The sequence below is a fragment of the Liolophura sinensis genome, chromosome 5 (genome assembly GCF_032854445.1).
Source record: "Liolophura sinensis isolate JHLJ2023 chromosome 5, CUHK_Ljap_v2, whole genome shotgun sequence".
NCBI lineage: Eukaryota > Metazoa > Mollusca > Polyplacophora > Chitonida > Chitonidae > Liolophura > Liolophura sinensis.
In genome coordinates, this window is record NC_088299.1 from 16,084,591 (window position 1) to 16,107,826 (window position 23,236).

The 23,236-nt window shown below is 40.3% G+C and overlaps 2 protein-coding genes across 2 annotated transcripts; one reads left to right on the forward strand and one right to left on the reverse strand.

Moving 5' to 3' along the window:
• Nucleotides 1-851: 851 nt before the first annotated feature.
• LOC135465496 (peroxisomal membrane protein PEX14-like) lies at nt 852-8,440 on the reverse strand. Its single transcript, XM_064742736.1, has 7 exons — nt 8,285-8,440; nt 7,843-7,899; nt 6,792-6,863; nt 4,828-4,989; nt 4,039-4,130; nt 3,472-3,592; nt 852-2,235 (listed from the first exon to the last, which is right to left on the reverse strand). The coding sequence occupies exons 1-7, from the start codon at nt 8,306-8,308 to the stop codon at nt 1,927-1,929; spliced, it is 837 nt and encodes a 278-aa protein (XP_064598806.1). The 5' UTR covers nt 8,309-8,440; the 3' UTR covers nt 852-1,926.
• Nucleotides 8,441-8,534: 94 nt separating this feature from the next.
• LOC135465667 (GPI transamidase component PIG-T-like) lies at nt 8,535-21,787 on the forward strand. Its single transcript, XM_064742970.1, has 10 exons — nt 8,535-8,728; nt 9,775-9,952; nt 10,507-10,744; nt 11,705-11,791; nt 14,943-15,030; nt 15,818-15,912; nt 16,251-16,458; nt 17,560-17,715; nt 18,454-18,667; nt 19,761-21,787. The coding sequence occupies exons 1-10, from the start codon at nt 8,536-8,538 to the stop codon at nt 20,131-20,133; spliced, it is 1,830 nt and encodes a 609-aa protein (XP_064599040.1). The 5' UTR covers nt 8,535; the 3' UTR covers nt 20,134-21,787.
• Nucleotides 21,788-23,236: the final 1,449 nt, after the last annotated feature.

Sequence of the window (23,236 nt, forward strand, 5' to 3'; positions counted from 1 at the left end):
TAAAAATATCATGAGAACAGCTAGCAACATATGCACAGAAACACTTCAAATTTATACTACACACTGCTAATAATTAAAGCACAAATAATAAATTCTTGTCTTCAAATGTAGGATCTACATTTGGATGCAGCCTGTATCAACAAACGTTGTGTCATCTTTTGACCCAAAGACAGCAGTTGTTAAGAAGTCTGTAAGGGCCAAGAAATGTTTAGACTGGATCAGGCAGGCTACCATACAAAAAAATAATACTGCAACCCCTGATTTCAATTAAAGCACAAGGAATGAAAAGTACAGAATAAACTTGCCAGTGAGTGAGTTGCTGAAATAAACCCCACACAGGTTGATGCGAAGTAAATGTATTATTTTCATTCAAATTCATTCTCTTGCGGAAGAGCTGAAATAATCACTTTATTCTAGAATGTTTGTGGGCAATTTATATGTAGGCCTACATCTACTGGTATATCGGGTAGTCCTATATAACTACAAAGGGAAGAATCTCTGCACATGTCGGCCTATGTATACATGTATCCACATGTAGGCCTATGTCTTTTCTTCACCCCACTTTCACTCGATCAATTTCACACTTTCCAGGTGTATTCCTGGTGACCCCAAATAGTGAAGAGTTGGGTATTTGAGAAAAAAAAGAGTTCTGCAGTGCTGCGTACTCGGAAAGTCAGAAGTAATTAACATACTCCCTCTGCTTCAATGTTGGGAATACCGTACTTGCTCTGACAAAACATTTATTTGTAGCACTGCATATAAACAACAGACAATATGCTACATCTGACCAGACAAGTGGGACCTCGATACAAGGAGGATCCCATCCATGGAAAGCTGGTTACCATCCACGTGATCAGTCAGAAACACTATACCATGTATACCTACTTTTATTCTTGAATCTCACTGAACAGATTTATACTTTATCTTTATTTGGTTGGTTGGTGTTGATACAATGCTCAAGAATGTTTACCGGAGGAGGAAACCAAAAAGTGCCCAGGCTAAACTGCTGACCTACTGGCAACTGCGTCCCAAGAGTTGAAAATTCTACACTTTACCACGTGCCATGTCCCACCAACAAATGAAAAATAAAACAACTTCTCCAAATGTGCATGAATGTATATATTTTCTGAGTTTGTGAAGTTCTCTAACACCCCACCCCACCGACCCCAACCCAGGTCATCAAGGATTAGCTGTCATTCTCACACTGTACAAAGACATCTACTTACATATACCAAAGTACATGTGGATCCCCACCGATTTTGTAGACAACTGAACAAGGAAAAATATAACGGCTATTATTTTCTGCATATAAGAAACCAAATCAATGTATACTTGATGGCCATTAGTAATTGCTGTAAAAGGTTTTGTCAATCATGTGCTAATTTCAAATATTTCCAACAACAACTTCCAAAAAGCTCTGGCACAATGTCTTGTCCTTACAGACCTGCAGATTGATTACATTTATCTTATCATCTACAACTTCTTCTACCCCATATGTTCCAAATCACTGGCATCACTTCACCCAAACCAATCCCATAGATACCAAATCCCTGGCATCACTTCACCCAAACCAACCCCATAGGTTCCAAATCCCTGGCATCACTTCACCCAAACCAACCCCATAGGTTCCAAATCCCTAGCATTATTTTATCCATGATGCAGAATTAAATGTAAAATCATGTTTGAGAACCATGTGAAATTAACAGCTCTACAATGTCCACCACAATTAAACTTGAAAACAATCCACATGCAGTTCTCACAGCTAACATGCCTGTAGATGTACAAAATATAACCATAATTTTTCCCAGTACATCCAGACACAACTGCACCATATTTAAATCATTTGTTGTTGTACACAGCCTTATAAGTAAACACATGGTGGGTCTGTCAGGTGACGCCCAACAAACTTTTTTTTAATGTCCTAGATCAGCTCAAGACTTTCAGTGTTGAGTCGTCTTCTACCAGAATCCCATTTTCTTTCCTCAACTCTCTGCTTGGAGACGGCTGGCTGTCTTCCTGCTGCACAGAACTTTGCTCTGCTAAAATCTGATTAGCTGGGTCTAGTTCATCACTTTCCTCTTCCTCCACATTAAAGTGTGACTCCTGCTTCATCCCATTGTTTTTGCTGGCTGTTATCAACCCGCTGTGCGTTCTTAATCCACTGTCCCCTGGCTCACTGCTCATCCTTTCTCCAGTACTATTTGGCACATCACTCACAGCCTCATGACTCTTGCCCTGCAACAGAGAAATTCATGGCTCATATGGTGTTGTTGTTGTTTTTACATGTGGGGGGGGGTGTTTTTTCTTTTCAGTTAATTCATTGAACCCGAAAAGGTCAATTATGGCCATTTCCAATCCTTTCAAGGTCACAGTCCATTTTTTATGTTTAATACACCTACATGCCATTGATAATTCCAAACAGAAACTCAACCGTGTACTAAAGAACTGCTTCAACATTACTACCATACTCCATATAGCACCTAGTACGTTCGATGTTTTAAAACTTTAAACAAGTGGCTGAGGTGTGCCTAAGGTGCATGAAATTTTTATACTCAAAAAGCTCTCGAAGTTCCTATGGTGTACCTGTGGTACATCTTCTAAGTACTGATTTTTTTCAAAGTTCCTGAGGTACAGTTCAAGTTGCTTAGGTGTACTTGAGGTACATATCTCATATTCAAAAACCCGTCAAAACTCTCAAAGTTTCTAAGGTGTACCTGAGGTACATTTTTTAAGTGTTGATTGTTTCAAAGTTCCTGAGGTACAGCTGAGGAATAGGCAAGTAGCTGGGGTGTGTGTTTGCATAACATCACTGCCAACACCAGCAAATTTTGTACAGAAATCTAGAACGCTGAGGTCATTAGGGATGACGGTAATGAGACAGGAAGGCATGTCAAAAAAAAACCAAAACAAACAAAGACACTGTCTCAACATTTGTTTCTAATTATACCTTATACATGCATTGTCTTCATTTAAATGTGGGTTAGACAATATGGTTCTAACCCACACGTGAAACAATTTTATTGAAGAATGCCGATTAAACAGCTCCGCTTGAGAACATAGGTGATGAGACTAAGCCTAACCAAGCCTACGTGCCTCCGTGACTGCGTGCCTCCGTGACTACTTGCCTCACACAAGCTCCAAAGGTCAAGCTTGTCTAGTGGTGGAAGTGATATAAAGTGCACACAGAGAGCAGCACATGCGCTGTGTGCATTACTACATGAGGCACTTTATACCTGATAGGGCAACTTCAAGCCATAAATTGGGTAACTTTCTTTTTTTGGACAATATTAAGTCATCTATCTAAAGTTGAGTGTAAGTGTAAAGTAAACATGACTATCTCTGCTCAATGTTCAAATACACAGATATACATCTCCATCTGATGTTATACTAGAGTGAGAATTTACACTGGTACTCCACATATAACTGGAGAGAAAATACGTCAGTTTTTCTGAAATACGTCCTCAGTCTCACCTCTACGGCCTCACTGTCCCCAGACGGGCCGACATTCCCCGATGTCACCGCAGGGCTTGCTGCTGATCTTTGCCAAGATGGCAGTACTGGTGTCGTCGTGGGAGCAGGAGGAAACTGACGTCTGAAAATTAGAAGAAAAGAAATAAAAAAAAAAAAGATGATTAAAGACGAATTTACAATGTAGTAGTAAGCACCCATGGAGATTCATCAATCAACCCATTTAAAACAAACTCACACGTAACCATGGCAGCAGACAATGAGGTCTGAAGCAAGGCTCAGAGATATAATATAAGTACAATGAGCTTAATGACAGAACGCTTCAATACCCTACACAAATGACTACAGAATATTTTCCAGCATGGCGTAAAACACTAATTAAATAAATCATATGACTACACAGAAATTTACAAGCTGCACTGTTAGTCTGACACTAGGAACATCAAGATCCACTTTATATCTTTACAAACTTTCCCATAGCAACCTAAAAATTCACTACGTTTTACTACAAACATTTCTGGGGATAGCAGAATTACTTTATATGGAGTGGTCAGATTGATGTACAAATACCTGTTGAGCAGAAGACCTTTGATAGAAGTGACTTCTGATTTGAGTTCAGTTACCAGCTGTGAATCCTGCAGTCTGCTCAAGCTAGCCTCTGTCTGCAAAATGGAAATTTCCACAAAACTGAAAATTGAAGAGACACAATTTGCAGCAAAATTCCAGAATGTTTTACTTCAGGTCTTTTACTATCCATAACATCTAAATCTATGGCTGAACTTTGTAATTCTCAGAGCAGTGCACAAAAAGAATAAAGTTCCTTGTAAACTATTTTTTTTCTAGAAAAGAGAAATCTACACAAATTGTAATCAGTAAGACAGGTCATAAAACTTACTTCTGCTTTCCTTACATTTATGACTTTCCCGTACTCTCGATGAGTATCCCATCTAGAAACAGCTGGCACCACACGGTCCTGACTGCTTTGGTACAGGGAAAAACTTAAATGCCAGCGGAATATTTTTATGCTGTGCTGATATTACCATAGTAGTAACATCAACAGAGTAGTCTCCCTTGTAACCAATAACGTGTATCCCTCAATCATAATTTTCTAATGGTGGCAGATGACAGTTGAAAATTTACCTCTGACATTTTTCATTCGATTTTCCGTACCAAGGGCAGCCACGACTGTGTGCTCGTGGCTAAGTTTAAATGGGTTGTGCATCAAGACTTGTGCATCCGTTAAAATTCAAATTTATAAAATTAGTTACGTTAAGCAGTGTCTAGAGACTCTGTGATTGGTCTAGGCATCATTCTAGCAGAGGAACAAGAGTGACCACTCGTCACTATTGCCCGACCTACCTTCTTGGCTCCTGATTGGATAGACAGCTCCTGAATTTGCTCCTCCTGCTGCCTTAATGTGGTCTGAATGGCCTGCAAAGTCTCCTGTACTTTAACCAAAGTACTGCTCATCTCTGCTTGCACCTCTAACACTTGTGTCATAACAGATTTTTTGTGGTTTTCCTAAAAAATATGGTCTGACAACATCTTGATAGAGCCGGTAGACGACGACACCTAATCCTCCAACAACAACAGTGAGCGCTGTGAAGTCACGCACTTTGGCCCAGGTAGATGAAGCAGGTGCTACAGGACAGAAACAATATCAGGATTCATTCTGTAGTTCTTCTGGGCCGATTCTTTGATTTATTGCTTATTACCATACTCAGGAATTATTCATTTATACACTGAATAGCATTCAGGTTTATAGGTCAGAGTGGAGGAAAGGAGAGAGCCGCACATTAACCACCAACCTTCTACAAGTTACTGACAAACTTTCCAATGTATTGCTGCAATTTGCCACACAAGCATTCCTGAACATGAAGGTCCAATGAACAGTGAGAGTGGAGCAATTTTCAAATTTCCTGCCTGAAAGCTAGGACAGAACCAGTATCTCAGTATCCTAGTGATCGAAAAACAAGCATCCTAACCACTCAGTCACAACTCGCTCTCCCCTTCTGACTCAGAGCTGGAGCAGAACAAGGCAGAAGCAGAAGCTCACACAATGACTGTGACAAGAGCAATGTTTTAGGTGAACAACCCCGCGCTTTGGTCAGCCTTATACAGAGGACTAACCCTGATATCTGATGTGCAACTATATTGACTGTGTACAGGTAAATAAGTTACACTTACCCATGTGAGGAGAGTACTGCACCATGTGCCCTGTGTTTGCTGGGGTCCCCGAGGACATGACGCCGACATCTGTGCCCACATGCTCAATAACCCCTGACCTCTGCACAGCGAGCTGAACCTCAGACTCTGTTAATCCTACAGATGATTATTGGAAGACAAGAGACAAGTTTGATCACATAACAACATCACCAAGGGAAGCATATATAAATACATGTATATTGTAACTCACCTGAAATTCTGTCCATGACTAAATAACTTTGCCAGACACCGAGAGGTCAACTGACAATACAAAGATCTTTGAAAAGGTAAATGATATTATTCTGGATATATGTAAGTTTCACCATGTAATACTAATACATTATTATCATTATTTGCTGTAAAAATTCTCTTTTTCGGACGAAATTTCGGGTCAAGGGCACCGCTGACCACCTTATTAAGGCCACACAAACAGCGAGAGAAAGAATTTCATAACTGCCTGACCAAGCCCGGGATTGAACCTGTCCTTCATGTATCCTTGCGATTAAAAGACAAGCATCTCAGCTGCTCAGCCACAAACTCTTCCTTTAGCCCACCAAATGAACATGTTTGAATGAGAACACAGAACACTTTACGGTTACCGGTTGTGGTTATTACTGGTGTGTCAGTCACGCAACAGCCCGTAACATTAATGGCTGAAAGGCCTGTCTAGAGTAAAGATCCTGGCTTGTGTGTTTATGGATCATTCATACATTTCTACTTAACTCTACCAGCACTCACCCACATTTAATTAAAGGATACATGAAATGTTGGGGTTTTATTTCTTAATATACAGTTTAGGATGCGTCCTAATATATAAAAGTGAAAAAAAGCTTCACTGGCTCGTAAAAACAGCTTTAATCCACAGTTTTCCCAAGGCCCCAATGGCCAGTCAACAAGTTAAATAATTTGCAGTCAGGACATCAATAACAATGGCTGTCAAAACAACTCTGTGGGGTCCTAATATTGGGCACTAACCTGGTTTCGAGTTCCCAAAAACTTCATTTATGACATACATGTAATTTCTCAAATCTCCTTTTGGCATTTCTCTCACACCAAAGTGTTCATTTAAGAGTTCCTTTTTCATTTATGTGTCCAGTGTACTTACCTTTCTTTTCTTAAAAATGCCTTTTTTGTGGCAGAGAACTGCTCTGAACGTTTGGATTCTGAAGAAAATTTACAGCTGTTGCAATCTGTAGAAAAGAACAAAAGAATTTACCTTACTGTTCACATCTAGGAGACTCACAATAATAAATGCAACACTCTGGCTTCCCTGGCAGTCAATGATCAAGTAATACACCTCCCCTTCATTACAATCTGTCATTCTACACAGCACAATAGACTTTAGGTTAACTGCCACATGGCTGTACAAATATACAGCTTACCAACACATCCAAATGTTTATGTTTATTTATTTATTTGATTCTTCATCGAGCATACTCACGACTCAAGAATTGTTCACACATTCAACAGCGGTCAGTTTTAAGAGTGGAAAAAAATGGAATGCCAGTCGTGAACCACCCTACCTTTAACTTTTGTTAAGCTACTAACAAAGCGTCCCACGTGTACATTCAGACATACACCATATTGATGAAGAATGAGTTAACAGTGATACAAGCGTTATCCACCGCTTATTGTCACCAAAAGCCTCACACGCAGTCGCGAGCGAAGGAGAATCACATTTTAAGCCATGCACTGGACACTGAAAGACAAGTGCCCTTCACCATTCAGCATGTTCAAGGCTTTTTCTGTTTTTGTGAACAGACGGTTATCTAGGAAAGGAGCCAGCTATACGTAGGCCGTACCTTACACAAATTAAATGAAGTGAAATTGAAGCATAAATTGGTCAATGTAGGTCGCTGACTTCCCATTTTCTACGAAAAAAATGGTAGACTGCCTACATAACTACATATGCCGGTAGGCCTACCCAACCCATCTGTCATTCTGTTCTTGCATGTCTTGGGCTGGCCCTACAGTGTAGTGACTGTAGTCTCAACTTTAAACTTCATGATTCTCCATTAGTTCAATTAAATTACACGTTGATTATTGTGATGATTGATCTGATAGCTGACAATCATAAACCTATCAAATTGCCAATCATCACCACAACTAATCAACGTTTAATTGAATTGAACTATTCCCTCAACCCTTGTACTTTTTACAAGTACTTGCCAAGTTTTCCCTTGGATCATCCTGATCTGCCATTGTAATGGAACTGACATCACCAACCTGAAAGATGTGAAAAAAAAGCCATTAAATATAGCCATATTTAAGTGGTCATACGTCAGGCTAGGCCTACTTGTACAGTATTTTTTTGTCATTTTGTCGTTTTCATCAAAGCTCCACACTAGACCCTACATGTAGACATGCCACATGATGAAATAAATATTCCAGCTTACTTGTACCAGCAAAAGGCAATGCCTACAGTAACTTGTCTTACTAAATTTTACTCAGCCAAAGCTAGTGATCATCATATGTCACGCACTGCTTGTCAATCTTGTTCGTGAATCGATGTCACTGTTTGTGCGTCTGAAATTGAGTGCACAGTACGTTAGTTTCGTCATGCTCGTTCAGCAAAGTTGTACGTCCACAAAATAGAATGTATGCTTGACACCTGATTTTTGTCCCCGTTCTCCATTGGCAGTTCACAAGTCTTCCATTAGATCCACTCGATAACATATCTGAGAGGAGAATTCATGCTTGATGATCTATCCAAATTGTCCACACAAACGGATGGACCCTGCACACGATGTCCCCATCCACCCACAGTTGTCCGAGAGACTGCATCCAACCAGCAGCACGCCGGATGTCTATAGGTAGGTCGGTACAGTGCGCATGGCAAGCTGTCCCGTATCCCATGAAAACATGCAGACGAAAACAGCGGCACGCTATTTTGATGTGTTCTTAATTTTTGGTGTGGCCTTCTATGCCCATTTGATCTCGGCTAAAGACAGTTTCACGGAGGAGCTCTATGTCAAGCCTCTACCTCACGGACATGTATATTTCCAGTTTCACTTCTCAACGAAATGGGAAGCTGATATCGGCTCCCCGGAAACATGTGAGCATACAACAACAACAATGAACTGTGTTAGTGTGTAACTGTAATGTTTAGCCTATCTTACTAGACAAAACGAGTTGGTCAATCTAGATTGTCTATAGGTTGCTGTTTAATTTTATATTCTGACAATTGGCGTCCTAGACACAGTCTAACATTCATTTGAGAATACTTGTCTTCCGCTGTTAAGTAGTGTGCTTATTTATATGTCACAGGAAAGTTCGTCAGTAACTTTCCAAAGGTTAGTGGTTTACCAGTCTGGTTTCCTCCGCTTATAAAATTGACCACATCATAGAGGTTAGAAATTATTAAGAATGGCCTTGAACAACAATCAGATAAATAAATGTGGCACATTCGCAATTTTGAAAGCTGTCAATTTTTAGTTGAAATGTTGCAAGATCTTGTAGAGCCGGGTGTTAATTTTTATGGCCTAGACCTAGCAATAAACATGTTTACTTGTCATTAAAACTCCACATTGCAAATCTTGTTCCCGCACAAGGAGAAACTGAAAACACCACATACAAAGTGCTATTTTGAAGTGTTACTGTTTGATTACCTATGGAAAGCAACTGCAGCCTCAACCAATGTGAATGGGACATACTTTATATCCCAGTTTTATCATCCACTTTAGACTTGGCTTGTGAATTCATGCTGTTGCTTAGTTGCTTTGTGAAAACCCTTCTGGTTTATAGATTTGCCTCCTGAAAACAACAACAGGGAGATCAATCTTGATATAAATAAATATAGTGAATGTAAAGATGGCTGTTTAAATTCTCAGCTAATACTTTGGTAATTACTACATGCAGCTTATTTGGTTTATTTACTTATTTATTTGATTGGTGTTTTACGCCGTACTCAAGAATACTTCACTTATACGACGACGGCCAACTTTATGGTGGGAAGAAATCCATGACCATCTGCAGGCTGCTGCAACACCTTGCCACCTTGCCAGAGGAAGCCAGCCAGCTTATCTGACATACATGTAGGTCCAGATCTGTCTCTATTAACATGTCATTAAATCTGCGCCTTTTTCTATTTGTAATTCTCAGTCCAACATTATAGATTGTTCCCCAAATCCTTGGGTGAGCTGATCTCGGCATACAATGTACAGGAGCTCCATCTCAGCTTGACACAAGGCCTGTGGAGGTATGAGAAGTGGGGATACCCAAAGGAGGATGCCCCTCCTGGGGCAGAACTCTGGGTGTGGTTCCAAAATAACACTCAGGAGTAAGTATTTGGCTCAGTTCATCCTCTACTCCAGATACTCAACTTTGCCATAAAAATCAGGTACATGTAAGTTACACGGGGTTGTTTTTTTAAGCCCTTAAGCTGACAAAGAACCAATTAAAGCAACAGTCACACTGTTCTTAGATAGGGATTTCTATTCCTAGGGCCTGTTCTTAGGGTAACAATAAGTGGTCAACAGTAAATATTTGTGGGTATTTTCGCAGTGTTGTGCACTCTGGTCTCTGCTATCCATAAAGCCAATCAGAATCGTTTAAGTGAAAAATTCTTAACATGGTGTTAAGCAATAATCAAATAAATACATTGCTAATCAAATATCTATGTAAATAATGAAATGAGTAGGAAGACTGATTGCTGTTGATGAAGGACAGCGGTCAAATATTACCTCTAACAAAGGATACTTGAAAAGTTAAAGTGTCAGTCTGCAGTGTGTGATGGGGTTGTCTCAGGAAAATCATTGTGAGCATTGCTATAAAAGTGTCAGAAGTCAAAGACTGATACAGTTGTGCAGAATCAATGTATGTCTCTGTTGATAGTGTGGACAAGACCTGGAGTGAACTGAACAATGCCCTGTCTGGCCTGTTTTGTGCCACTCTAAACTTCATGGACAATAAATCTACGACAAGTCCCAGGTGGAGTTTCCGACCAACAGGGCTGGCCACGAAGGAGTACGCCAGGGAATCTGGTTTCCTCAGGTATTCAGCCCTGCCCAGAGAAATTGCCTGTACAGAGAACCTCACACCATGGAAAAAACTGCTACCCTGTGATTCAAAGGTTTGTCTGATATCTGGTGGGTTTCTAGGGTTCTGCTATGTACATGTACTGTATTGATCTGTACATGTACTGTATTGATCTCTACATGTACTGTATTGATCTCTACCTGTACTGTATTGATCTCTACATGACCTGAATTACTCATTCTGGCATTGATCCCAGAAAGGTTTTTGGAAATTTGTATCGGTAGACAGTAATCTTACCTCTTGATGGAAAAAACAAACTTTTCAGCACCAAAATTGGTACTTTCTGATCTTCATTTGCATCTGAAAGTGTTGGCTTTTGGCGTTTTTACTTTGAGGTCAGTGTGATTTGCTGAAGAATCTTGTGATTTGCTGAAGAATGTTGTGATTTGCTGAAGGATTTTGTGATTTGCTGTAGGATCTTGTGAGTGTTGTGATTTGCTGAAGGATCTTGTGATTTGCTGAAGGATCTTGTGATATGCTGAAGGATCTTGTGATTTGCTTTAAAGGGTGTTCTGTGTACATGTACCCTTATTCTTCTAATTTTTGGGACATATTTGTAGCATTGAAAGCAGAATATAACATTTCTTTCTAAGATTTTTTGGAAAAGTAAATATATGAGTGTGCTGTTCATTAGATGGTCTAACCCTGTGAGAAAAAAGAAACTAAATATTCCTGCTACAGTTACATATATGCTGGCTGAAAAGAGCAGTCCAGGTGTTCCAAAACTGAGAAATATAATATGCAAATCTGTTGAAACTTACATTACATATGTACATGTTGTTCTGAATAGATATGACATCATCTTTCATGTAGGCCTACTTTGCACATTTTATGTTTTAAATTATAGACAAGTTAGAGTTTTTCTGCACTCTAAATTTTGATAATATTTATGACTTTAAAATTAGTAATCTCAGTCCTACCTTGTTTGGCCCTCAGCATAGAATATGTGAAGTGCTGGTCGACCCAGTGCCCACTGACAGGTATTTTGTTGTAGGTTGGATTGTCTACCTTGTTCAACACAGTGAAGCTGTATGATGCTAACTACCACAGTCTCAGTGTTCATATCCGGCCAGTATGCTCAGTGAGTATGTCAACATGTTATATTGTTTATTTCTGCATTGAAATAATTGCCATGGCCTCATGTTATTTATCCATTATTATCATGGTTACATGTAACCATGTGTTATCACTGACCTCTAAGCAAAAGGGTCAATGCCAAACATACCAAATATACAGTGCCACCCTCTCCCAGAAGTAAACTCACTGAAGATTACCTGCTGATCATGCCCACAGCATGTGAGGATTAAAGCAGACATAAAACGTTTAGTTTTCATTTCTTCATGGGTAGCCTCTCATGTATCATACCACAAAAAGATACAAAAAGGCTTTTTAGATTTTTTCTCAGGGCGAAAAAAAAATGGCTTTAAAATTACAGATTTTCCAAGGCCGCAACAGTCAGTCTGGAAAGGAAGCGGAATATGTTTGTGACATCAGTGGTAATAGCTGTCAATACAACTTTTTGGAAGGAACTGTCTGAATGGTGTGTAAAGAGCTGCTCCCCTGTTCCCGCTAAGCTCATCGATGAAATGAATTATTTCCGAAAAATTTCCAAACCTTGATTGAAGATATGAATCAAATAGAGCGGTCATTTAGAGATATAAGCTGTGCATTAAAAATGAAAGAAATGTTAAATTTCTTTGTTGGCATAACTTTCTTCATTTGTCTTAAAACCATAATCTTAGTTGTACAGTTCATTTTCATCATATCCTTTAAGCACAACTGGTGAATAGTGTGTGATGGCTGTACTGTAGCTCCTTAATTTAGGCATCCTTTTTTGTTCCAGTAATTTTGATTAAAGGCAAGGTGTTTATATGAAATACATCTATTATGTTGAGCAAAATCTTCAACAAACTATTAAAAAGGAATTGATAATTAATAACAAAGCCACATACAAAACATGTTTTTGTAAAATTTCATTTTCATCAATTAGTGGGAATTGTGCCTGAAGTTGCATTGGAGCCCACATTATGGGTTTTTAAAATGCTGTCCTGCGCTTGCCTGTGGGAACACATTGGCAGTGCAGTGTGGCATTGGAACACATGCGCAGTCCAATGCTCTGTAGGGACACACTGGCAGTGTAATGTTTTCATGGAAACACAATGGCAGTCTAATGTTCCATGGGAACACATGAGCAGTCTAATGTTCCATGCGAACACATGGGCAATCTAATGTTCCATTGGAACAAACGGGCAGTGTGATATTCCATGTGAAGACATGGGCAGTGCAATGCTCTATGGGGACACATTGGCAGTGTAATGTTCCATGGGAACACATGGGCAGTGTGATATTCCATGCGAAGACATGGGCAGTCTAATGCTCTATGGGGACACATTGGCAGTGTAATGTTCCATGGGAACACATGGGCAGTGTGATATTCCATGCGAACACATGGGCAGTCTAATGCTCTGTAGGGAGACATTGGCAGTGTATTTATTTATTTATTTGATGTGTGTTTTACACTGTACTCAAGAATATTTCACTTATACGACGGCGGCCAGCATTATGGTGGGTGGAAACCCGGCAGAGCCCGGGGGAAACCCACGTCCATCCACAGGTTGCTGGTAGACCTTGCCACGTACGGCCGGAGAGGAAGCCAGCATGAGCTGGACTTGAACTCACAGCGACCGCATTGGTGAGAGACTCCTGGGTCATTACGCTGCGCTAGTGTGCTAACGCGCTAACCAACTGAGCTACGGACATTGGCAGTGTAATGTTTCATGGAAACAAAATGGCAGTCTAATGTTCCATGGGAACACATGAGCAGTCTAATGTTCCATGGGAACACATGGACAGTTTAATGTTCCATTTGAACTCATTGGCAGTCTAATGTTCCATATGAACACATGGACAGTCTTCCTCCACGACTGAATATTATGAACCTTACACAACAGGCCCCTGGTTAGCTGATTGCAGGACAACTTTTTTCCCTCCAAATATCAAAGAGTAACTGTAAAATCGGAAACCTTTGTTAGCCTCATAATTCTTACACTGAAAGGAGGTTTCCGAGATTCTAACATTCAGCCAACCGTGCATTATATATAATGCGCTACCGTGGATCAACAAGCTCGAAATGACAAGTTTGCACCACAATTAAACTTGAACGCTAGGCCATTGCCAACAGTATGCCCAGTTTGGGTAGGCTGGAGCGGAAGCCGAAAGACTAGCCACAAGTCCATTCGATCTTTTTTTATGAACCGGTTGAAAGCAACTGTCCAAGCAACAACGTCGACAGCGTGCAGCCTCATACTCATGAGTCATTCTTGTAGTATAAGGAGATCATTATACAAAGTTCTCCGCAAGCAGACCAGTCAAATCTAATCTAGAAAATGAATTGTATTTTTTTGTAACTTTAAAAAAAAAACATTTGATTCTAGTGGTGAATTTTACCAGTAACTTAATTGGTTTACTTAAGTGATGTCAGGAACAGGACCTTGGTTTGTTTCAGATGCCACACCCAATCCTGTCAGTTATAATTCCTGAACAAATAACATTTATGGTGCTATTGATGTTGTGGAAATCACAAAAAATAAAATACATCAAAAAGATATATGAATAAACATAAATTAAACAATTTCCTACTGTTTATGTCTTAAGTTAATGGACTGTCTGCAAAGGAGTACTTTAAAAAAAGTTCTGTCGTTTTAAAAAATAAATTTCATGCAATACTAATGCGATATCTGCAGGTACGTGCTTATATGTATGTGAAAATATCCATTTTTTATTATCAGTGGAGGAGCACCATGAGTGACATGGTATTAATATTGACATATATTTAAACTATGACTTAAACTAGATCTCAGCTGGTCTTAAATTACAACATAGCCATCTCCAGCGATGGCAAGATCTTGGTGGCTGGAGAGACCTCGGACACCGAGCTATTATTGCTAGGACACTTATCCCTTATGCCTTTCATAAATCCTGGCTAGGGTGTCTGCACAAACTTGTGTGTTTTGCAGGATGCTGATTGTACTAGGCCAGGTATAAAACTGACAAACTTGTGTGTTTTGCAGGATGCTGATTGTACTAGGCCAGGTATAAAGCTGACAAACTTGTGTGTTTTGCAGGATGCTGATTGTACGAGACCAGGTATAAAACTGACAAACTTGTGTGTTTTACAGGATGCTGATTGTACTAGGCCAGGTATAGAACTGACAAACTTGTGTGTTTTGCAGGATGCTGATTGTACTAGGCCAGGTATAGAACTGACACAGAACCTGGCCCTGGTATTTGATGTACCAAGAATCTCTTCAGGATCTGCAAGTATGACACATTCTTTGCTTGGTTACTTTTGTTGTCAGTTACATTTTATAAATACCTGCCATTCATGTTTGCCAATACGGTATTAAGTTTCCTCCACACTTAACTCGTAAGTTTCCTCCAGATGCTATGAGATTTCCTCCAGACACTATGAGGTTTCCACCAGATGGTATGAAGTTTCGTACAGACACCATGATGTTCCCACCAGACTCTATGATGTTTCCTCCACACACCATCATATTCCCTCCACACACTATGAGGTTTCCATTGGATGCTGTGAAGTTTCCTACTGACAATGTGCAGTTTCCTCCAGACAGTGGGTATTTCCACCAGACACCATTACATTTCCTCCAGACACTATGAGTTTCCACCAGATGGTATGAAGTTTCCTACAGACACCATGATGTTCCCACCAGACACCATGGTGTGTCCTCCACACACTATGAGGCTTCCTACAGACTGTGCAATTTCCTCCACACACTATGAGGTTTCCATCATATGCTGTGAAGTTTCCTACTGACACTGTGCAGTTTCCTACAGACACCATGATGTTCCCACCAGACACCATGATGTGTCCTCCACACACTATGAGGCTTCCTACAGACTCTGTGCAATTTCCTCCAGACACTGGGGATTTCTGCCATGTCCAGCTTTTGTCCACCCATATACATGTACCTGACCTCCATCAAAGGACTGATGTTTTTGACTACATGGATGTGTAAAACACCTGTCAATTACAGCAGTCAATCAATCAATCAATCAATCATGTATCTATTGTTTCTGTCCCCAGGCTGGAGTCTGAAGAAGCTGTTTAGCAGTGGACTCACCACTCAGTGTCCCCTCTCTGACATGAGCAAGGTCTATGTTGATGTCACTGACATGGAGGTAAGATCACTGTGTAGAGATATACAATATTACTGCTATTGATGAGGCTTCAGGGACCTGATGGGGTATTGCGGTTGTCTGTCCAATTTCCGTCTCCACCATCATATAACTGATATTGTTATGCTGTCTTGTCAGTGCATTAGTAGAATCTTGATTCGCATCTGTGTCTGTGGGCGAGGGGGGCGTAATTTCATAAGCATGATATCTCATGAAATAATTATGAAATTGTGACTTTTGGTGACTGCTAGAGCTCTGGTACAGCTCCTTGCTACTACTTTTCAGCTGTCTGGTACAATACATTACATCTACACTTGGCTTTGTTTCCATTTATACCACAGAGTAAGGAATCCCCATTCCAGCTGCTGCCCGTGTCTGACTCGACTGATGTAAGATCTGGCCACACTGGGGACGTCCCCTATGCTGTGTACGATGTAGGTCTTCAGACGCGAGACGGACGCCAGTTCAACCTGGAGCTTATGTACAGCAGTCAGTTTGGCCACAGCACTGTCAGACCCCCTCCACTCTACGCTCATCGCTACATTACAGGTAAGACTGCTCACAACTCCCAGTTATAGAGGTCCTGTCCTGTGTTTCCTTTTTCTTCTCTTACCTTTGAAGGAGAAAATTTGATGGTCGTTTCCACCAAAGATCACCACAGTTATGAAAATCGTTACAACTTGTAATGGCCTTTTTTTTTGAAACCGGTTGCGTTGTTGTAGTAGGTGGAACCATCTGCCCAGCAAGCTGTTCATGGTTCAATTCCAAATCAAGTCAAACCTCGGTAGCCTTGGTAGTACCTCATTTGTCACAAAGCATAGGAGTAATATACTATATACTTATTGTCCAGGCATCATTATAGTGTGTCTGGGTGGGACATTCCTCGTGTTGTCTTTGGCATGGCATTCCAAGGCAGCATTATAAATATGTTGGTACTGCGCCTGGCCTGTTACACAGACGTATGGTAATAACGAAATAATGCTGCAAGCAACTGTAAACCTCAAATTCAAGTAAGAGAAAGCCAAAATATGAAGTAAGGTTCATCACCCAGACAACTGAAATCTATGCGTAAAAATACTTTCATTTGTTTTTTCAGATTTTATTTTAAGAGTGTTGAAAGGCTCAAAATGTTTGAATATTTGAATACGGTGGTGGGTTTTATGAGCTGTACTGACAGTATTTAGGAACTCTGACATCATATCACCTTTTTTACCTGATGTTAATAAGAAGGAAGGAATTTTTGGGAATATTATTTCAGTAATCTTTTACTCATGGGTAAAGAGAGTTATTCCAATGTTCAGTGTTGTGATTAGACTTGGAAAGACTTCCTGTGATGTCAGAGTTCCTAAACTTTGATAGTATGGTCCACAAAGCCCACCTTAGAATTCAAATGTTTGAATGCCTTTAACTCTTTTCACAAAAATCTAAAAATTAAATGAAAGTATATTTGTGTGTAGTTTTAAGTGGTCTATTTAGTGATGTGTACTTTGATTTTTAAGGCTTTTCCTTTAAGGCTTTCTCCGCAAGTGCTGGAAGCACATAGGTAAAACAGTTCAGTACAGGTTTATGGGAATGTGTCCTTATTTTGTGTTTAATCACACTGAAATTGAACCACATTTAACATTCCCCCATGTTGTTATCTGTGAGCAGGACATGGTTTAGAGAAGGGAGGAGTCACATGTCACCTGTACAACAGCTTACCTGAGGATTTGATGATTGTTTACTTGGAGACACTCCCCTGGTACATGAGGATGTACTACAACACATTGAGGATAGAGACTAATGGTACCATGACAGTCAGACCCAGTAAGTGATGTCAGTCTCATATGTCTGTGAACACAGGAAGTGAAAGTCGTATGTGAGAAGATGTGTCAGCAACCTGTGGATAGTCATGGGTTTCCCCTGGGCTCTGACCAGTTTCCTCCCATCATATTGCTGGGTGCTGTCATATATTGAAAGTGAAAGTGAAATATTCTTGAACACGATGTAAACCACCAATCAAATAAATAAATAAATCAATACTATACCGTAGTATTGCTGTATTAAAGGTCCTTATCATGGGCTCTTGCTGGCTCAAATGGTTAAGGCGCTGGTTCACAGAGACTGTCAGACCATTGACCAATGAGGTTACCTGCTGGAATTTAACTCTCTTTGAAATTTGTCAGATTTCAGCCAAAGAGAGGTGGTTTCCTCTAGTTTTCTTCCGCTACAAACCTAACTGCAGTGATACCAGTGATAAATTCTTGCGCGAACAGTAAACAAACCAATAAACTTGCAATTGTTATGTATTGGAATGTTTTAAAATTTGAGTTCGACAACATTTAGTTATGTATGCATACTTTCCAACATATCCAATTTTACAGTCATTGTTTAAATGAAAAATTTTTCAAAATGCCAATTGTAAAAGCTTATAGATAAGTGAACATTCTGTCTACCAATGTATCTTCTTCTTTTCATTGTAATGAATTAATCAATATGGTATTGAGATCTTATTTATCCGTCCCAGTAAAGCAGACATATCAAGCTTATTTCATGTGTTTACAGAGCATGTTCACTACGTCCCAGGGAAGGACAGAGAGAGACTCTACACTCTGGAACTTGTCCTCCACCTACAGGCCTACTCCATCACATCTGTCAGATTTCAGTTTGACCGTGCCTTTCTCAAATGGACAGAGTACCCACCAGATGCCAACCATGGGTTCTATGTTAACTCTGCTGTGATCAGTGTTAAACTCCCAACCAAAAACCTGGATAAAAGGTAAGGCATGTGGTGGTAAAGAATTAATCCATTTTCGAAGCGTTTATAAAAGGTTGACTACTGTGATATTATGTGAGGTCTGTGTTACAGTGATGACCCTGTGGTGTAGACTACTGTAATATTGTGTGAAGTCTCTGTTACAGTGATGACCCTGTGGTGTAGACTACTGTAATATTGTGTGAGGTCTGTGTTACAGTGATGACCCTGTGGTGTAGACTACTGTAATATTGTGTGAGGTCTGTGTTACAGTGATGACCCAGTGGTGTAGACTACTGTAATATTGTGTGAGGTCTGTGTTACAGTGATGACCCTATGGTGTAGACTACTGTAATATTGTGTGAGGTCTGTGTTACAGTGATGACCCTGTGGTGTAGACTACTGTAATATTGTGTGAGGTCTGTGTTACAGTGATGACCCTGTGGTGTAGACTACTGTAATATTGTGTGAGGTCTGTGTTACAGTGATGACCCAGTGGTGTAGACTACTGTAATATTGTGTGAGGTCTGTGTTACAGTGATGACCCTATGGTGTAGACTACTGTAATATTGTGTGAGGTCTGTGTTACAGTGATGACCCTGTGGTGTAGACTACTGTAATATTGTGTAAGGTCTCTATTGCAGTGATGACCCTGTGGTGTAGACTACTGTGATATTGTGTAAGGTCTCTGTTACAGTGATGACCCTGTTGTATAGACTGCTGTGATATTGTGTGATATCTCTGTTACAGTGATGACCCTGTGGTATAGACAGCTGTGATATTGTGTGATATCTCTGTTACAGTGATGACCCTGTGGTATAGACAGCTGTGATGTTGTGTGATATCTCTGTTACAGCGATGACCCTGTGGTTTGGACTACTGTGATATTGTGTGAGGTCTCTGTTACAGTGATGACCCTGTGGTTTTGACTGCTGTGATGTTGTGTGATATCTCTATTGCACTGATGACACTGTGGTTTAGACTGCTGTAATATTTTGTGATATCTCTATTACAGTGATGACACTGATTTAAACTACTGTAGTATTGTGTGATATCTCTGTTACAGTGAACACACTGGTTTGGACTGCTGTGATATGGTATATTATCTCTGTTACAGTGATGACCCTAACGCTGGGTTCCTCAGGCTTCACACAGAGAGCCTCCTGCTGCAGTTGCCTACCCCTGACTTCAGCATGCCTTACAACGTCATCTGTTTAGCGTGTACTGTCGTGGCCATAGCATTTGGCTCTCTCCACAACTTGACAACTCGCCGATTCCAGCTCGTCGACCCGAGCAAGAAGAAAGGACTCAAGGAGAAAATAAAGTCTTTTTTGCAGCGTGTTTTCAAACAAAAGCCCAAGGAAGGAAGTGTGGAGGTCAGTGATACTACTAAAGAAAGCTCAGAAGACAAATCTGGTGGAGAAAAGATGAAAAAAAAGTCTAAAGACTCTCTGGAACAAGAGGAACAATTGGATAAAAAAGTGCTATGATGTTTTAGCTTTTAGAACGTTTTGTATGAAGAGCAGCAGTTTTCATGCATTTTTATGGATCCTATGTAATTCATGTCTACAGCAATAATGTAAGAGATCTGCAGAAATATGACAGGATGGTAAATAATGGACATGGAATACCCCGACAGAGTCTACATGGGTGCTAACAACGAACTCTAAGCTCTAATGACTCTTAAGCTTGACCAGTTTGTTTAATTTCATAGGCCACAGCAAACATGCCCCACCCGCACTCAAATTTCAAAGAGGATGTTAAGCAGTGGCTGACACTCTTGTAGCCATTTGGACAGTCTAACGTTTGTTGAAGACCCCCAATGTGCACATCGGTATGTCACATGGGAAAATTTGTCATTTACATGACTCAGGTTTCGTGCTTTAGCACGGGCTATCCAGTTTCCCCTGGGCACTCTGGTTTCCTTGGGGCTTTTCAGTTTCCTCTGGGCACTCTGGTTTCCTCCACCCATAAAACTGACTGTTTTTATACAAGTGTAAAATTCTTGAGCATGGTATCAAAGAACAATTAAACAAGTATTAAGCAATCTGGTTATCCAGATGTCTCAGTAAGAGCAAGAAGTACCCTATAACGTTGCTCTTTCTCTTGAACATAATCAAGTTAAATACGTGTAGTTTTAGATAAACAGAAACTTTGCAGACAATATTAGTTACATTGTTACTCAGTGATAGGATAGGAAATGTATGGGTGAGGTGTCGGCCAAGCTTAGTATGAGAGTTACTGACACCATATATATAATTATCAGTATCCTCTCATTGAGTAACCATATAACGAATTTACCCGGCAGAAGACCCACTAATTCAGAACAAAACACCGATGTACAGACGAAGCCCTTCAATGATATGACAATTGTTTTCACAAACAAAGGGAGATAAACTGGTCAAAAGACACATATGACACCGGCTGCAGAATAAGGCAATATGCATGTGACTGGTGTTGTTCAATATTCTGTCTGATGTGGGATAATATCAGAAAGTTACTCAAATGCTTAATGAATATTTGCAGTTTTGTTCAGGTCACAAGTATTTGATATTGTATATATGCTATGCCTAAGAGGTCTTGTTGTAAATCTTCTACAGCTGCGTTCACACCACAGAATTCGTTACATGGACTGTAGAATTCAACAAACTGCAACACATTTGCTCTCAAGCGATTGTAGGCAAAGGGTGCAAATCATATGATATGGAGCCTGGCGTGTTTTCGTTTCACTTGGCGTATTTGACAAAACCACAAATCACACCGTGTGAACGTGACATACTTTCGTATGCATATATAATCATATACCCTTGCATGTAACCTAAGGTTGGCTGTGAATGTCTCTGATGTTTATCTATGTCTGTATGAGAGAATGTGTGACTGAATGTTCATTTATGTGTATTTTAGGTACACTCGAAAGTACTAGGGGTGTTCAGTGTACATCTTATGCCCCTTGTATGTTTTGTATCTGAACTACTTATAATGAAATCTGGTATAATTCTGGACATTGTATTTGCTCGTGTCTGATAAGTGCTACTTCATATTCAACAGCATGGAACGTGACATGAACACATTTGGCTGTAGATACAGTACCAAAGCTGTCGTACTGACCTTGAAAGGTGGCGGTAAACATGACTTTGTTGAAAACAGGCGTTCTAAGTTGAACGGTAGGCTTGATACTTTCAATGTATTCATGGTCCAACCAACGATGGATTGTTGAACAGTAAAAAAGTTACCTGTGGACTTTCGTTCATTTACACTCCGTCGGTTGATTAGCATATTGGTAGGAGAGCTACTGTACCATAACTTAAATTACCTAAACTTTCACCCACAAAAGTGCATTTTTATAGGCAAATGAATGTCACAAAATATTATTTATGGTGCTCAGACAATTTCCCAGCGGAATATCATTCCATGTTCCCAGCAAACCTCAAAACACCGTTCTAAAATCTACAGAACTCTCAGAATCTGGAAAAATGGCCAAGTTCGTCATGGACAAAATTTATTGCTCCTGGAAAGAGGTAGGTGTTGGTTCCAAACATTCTGGTTTCCCCTGCCCTTAAACCTGACTACTGTATGATAGGGCAGATACCAGTCAGCAAAATAACGAGATGGACATAGCACTGATCATCTAAAGCCATCTAAGGTAACCTTTGGTTTGTGGGAACATGCAAGTTGCTTTTTGGGAACAGCCTTAAGTGCCAATGGAATTTATATGTTAATAAATGTGCATGATGCATGGTGGCGACCATTAACGCTACGTTGACGGTGCTGCTGATATATTGTGGCAACCATTAATGCCACGTTGATGGTACTGCTGATGTATGGTGGTGACCATTAACGCTACGTTGACGGTGCTGCTGATATATTGTGGCGACCATTAATGCCACGTTGATGGTACTGCTGACGTATGGTGGCGACCATTAAAGCCGCGTTGACGGTAATGCTGGCGTATTGTGGCAGTGAGTGTGACTTATAATAATTACGATAATATTATTTACGCCAGTATGATTTCATGTTTGAGAACAGGGGAGATACGGGAATGTCGATGATTCCATGTTTGTCAACGGGAGATGTGGGAATGTCGGTGATCCCATATCTGAGAACAGAAGGGGTGCGCGGGTGCAGGAATGTCGCTGGTTCAATGTCTGGGAACAAGAGAGATGCGAGAATATCAATGATTCCATGTTTGAGAACAATGGAGAAGCGGGAATGTCGAATGAATGATTATGGCTTAGGGACACATCGGCAATATCTCAGACATATCTTGACAATGGGAATGTCGATGATTCCACGGCTGAGAACAGGGGAGATGCGGGAATATTGATGATTTCATGCCTGGCAACATGGGAGATGCGGAAATGTCGATGATCCCTTGTCTGAGAACAAGTGAAATGCGGAAATCTCGATGATTCTTTGTCTGAGAACAAGTGAAATGTGAGGATGTCGATGATTTCATGTCTGAAAAGAGGGTGGATGCAGAAGGTCGATGATCCCATCTCCTATAAGAACAAGGGAGATGTGAGGATCCCATGTTTGAGAACAGGGAAGATGTGGGAAGATGTCTGACAGCAGGGGAGATGTGGGAATGTGAAT

Bases quoted from the DNA above. Each gene is read 5' to 3' on its own strand.
- LOC135465496 (XM_064742736.1), bottom strand. From the start codon at position 8,308: ATGGAGAACGGGGACAAAAATCAG. The intron at 6,864-7,842 runs GCAAGTACTTGT...TCTTTTCTACAG, and splicing joins ATGATCCAAGGGAAAACTTG to ATTGCAACAGCTGTAAATTT. The intron at 2,236-3,471 runs GTGAGACTGAGG...TCTCTGTTGCAG, and splicing joins GGGACAGTGAGGCCGTAGAG to GGCAAGAGTCATGAGGCTGT.
- LOC135465667 (XM_064742970.1), top strand. From the start codon at position 8,536: ATGCAGACGAAAACAGCGGCACGCTATTTTGATGTGTTCTTAATTTTT. The intron at 8,729-9,774 runs GTGAGCATACAA...TGTAATTCTCAG, and splicing joins TATCGGCTCCCCGGAAACAT to TCCAACATTATAGATTGTTC. The intron at 11,792-14,942 runs GTGAGTATGTCA...TGTGTTTTGCAG, and splicing joins ATATCCGGCCAGTATGCTCA to GATGCTGATTGTACTAGGCC.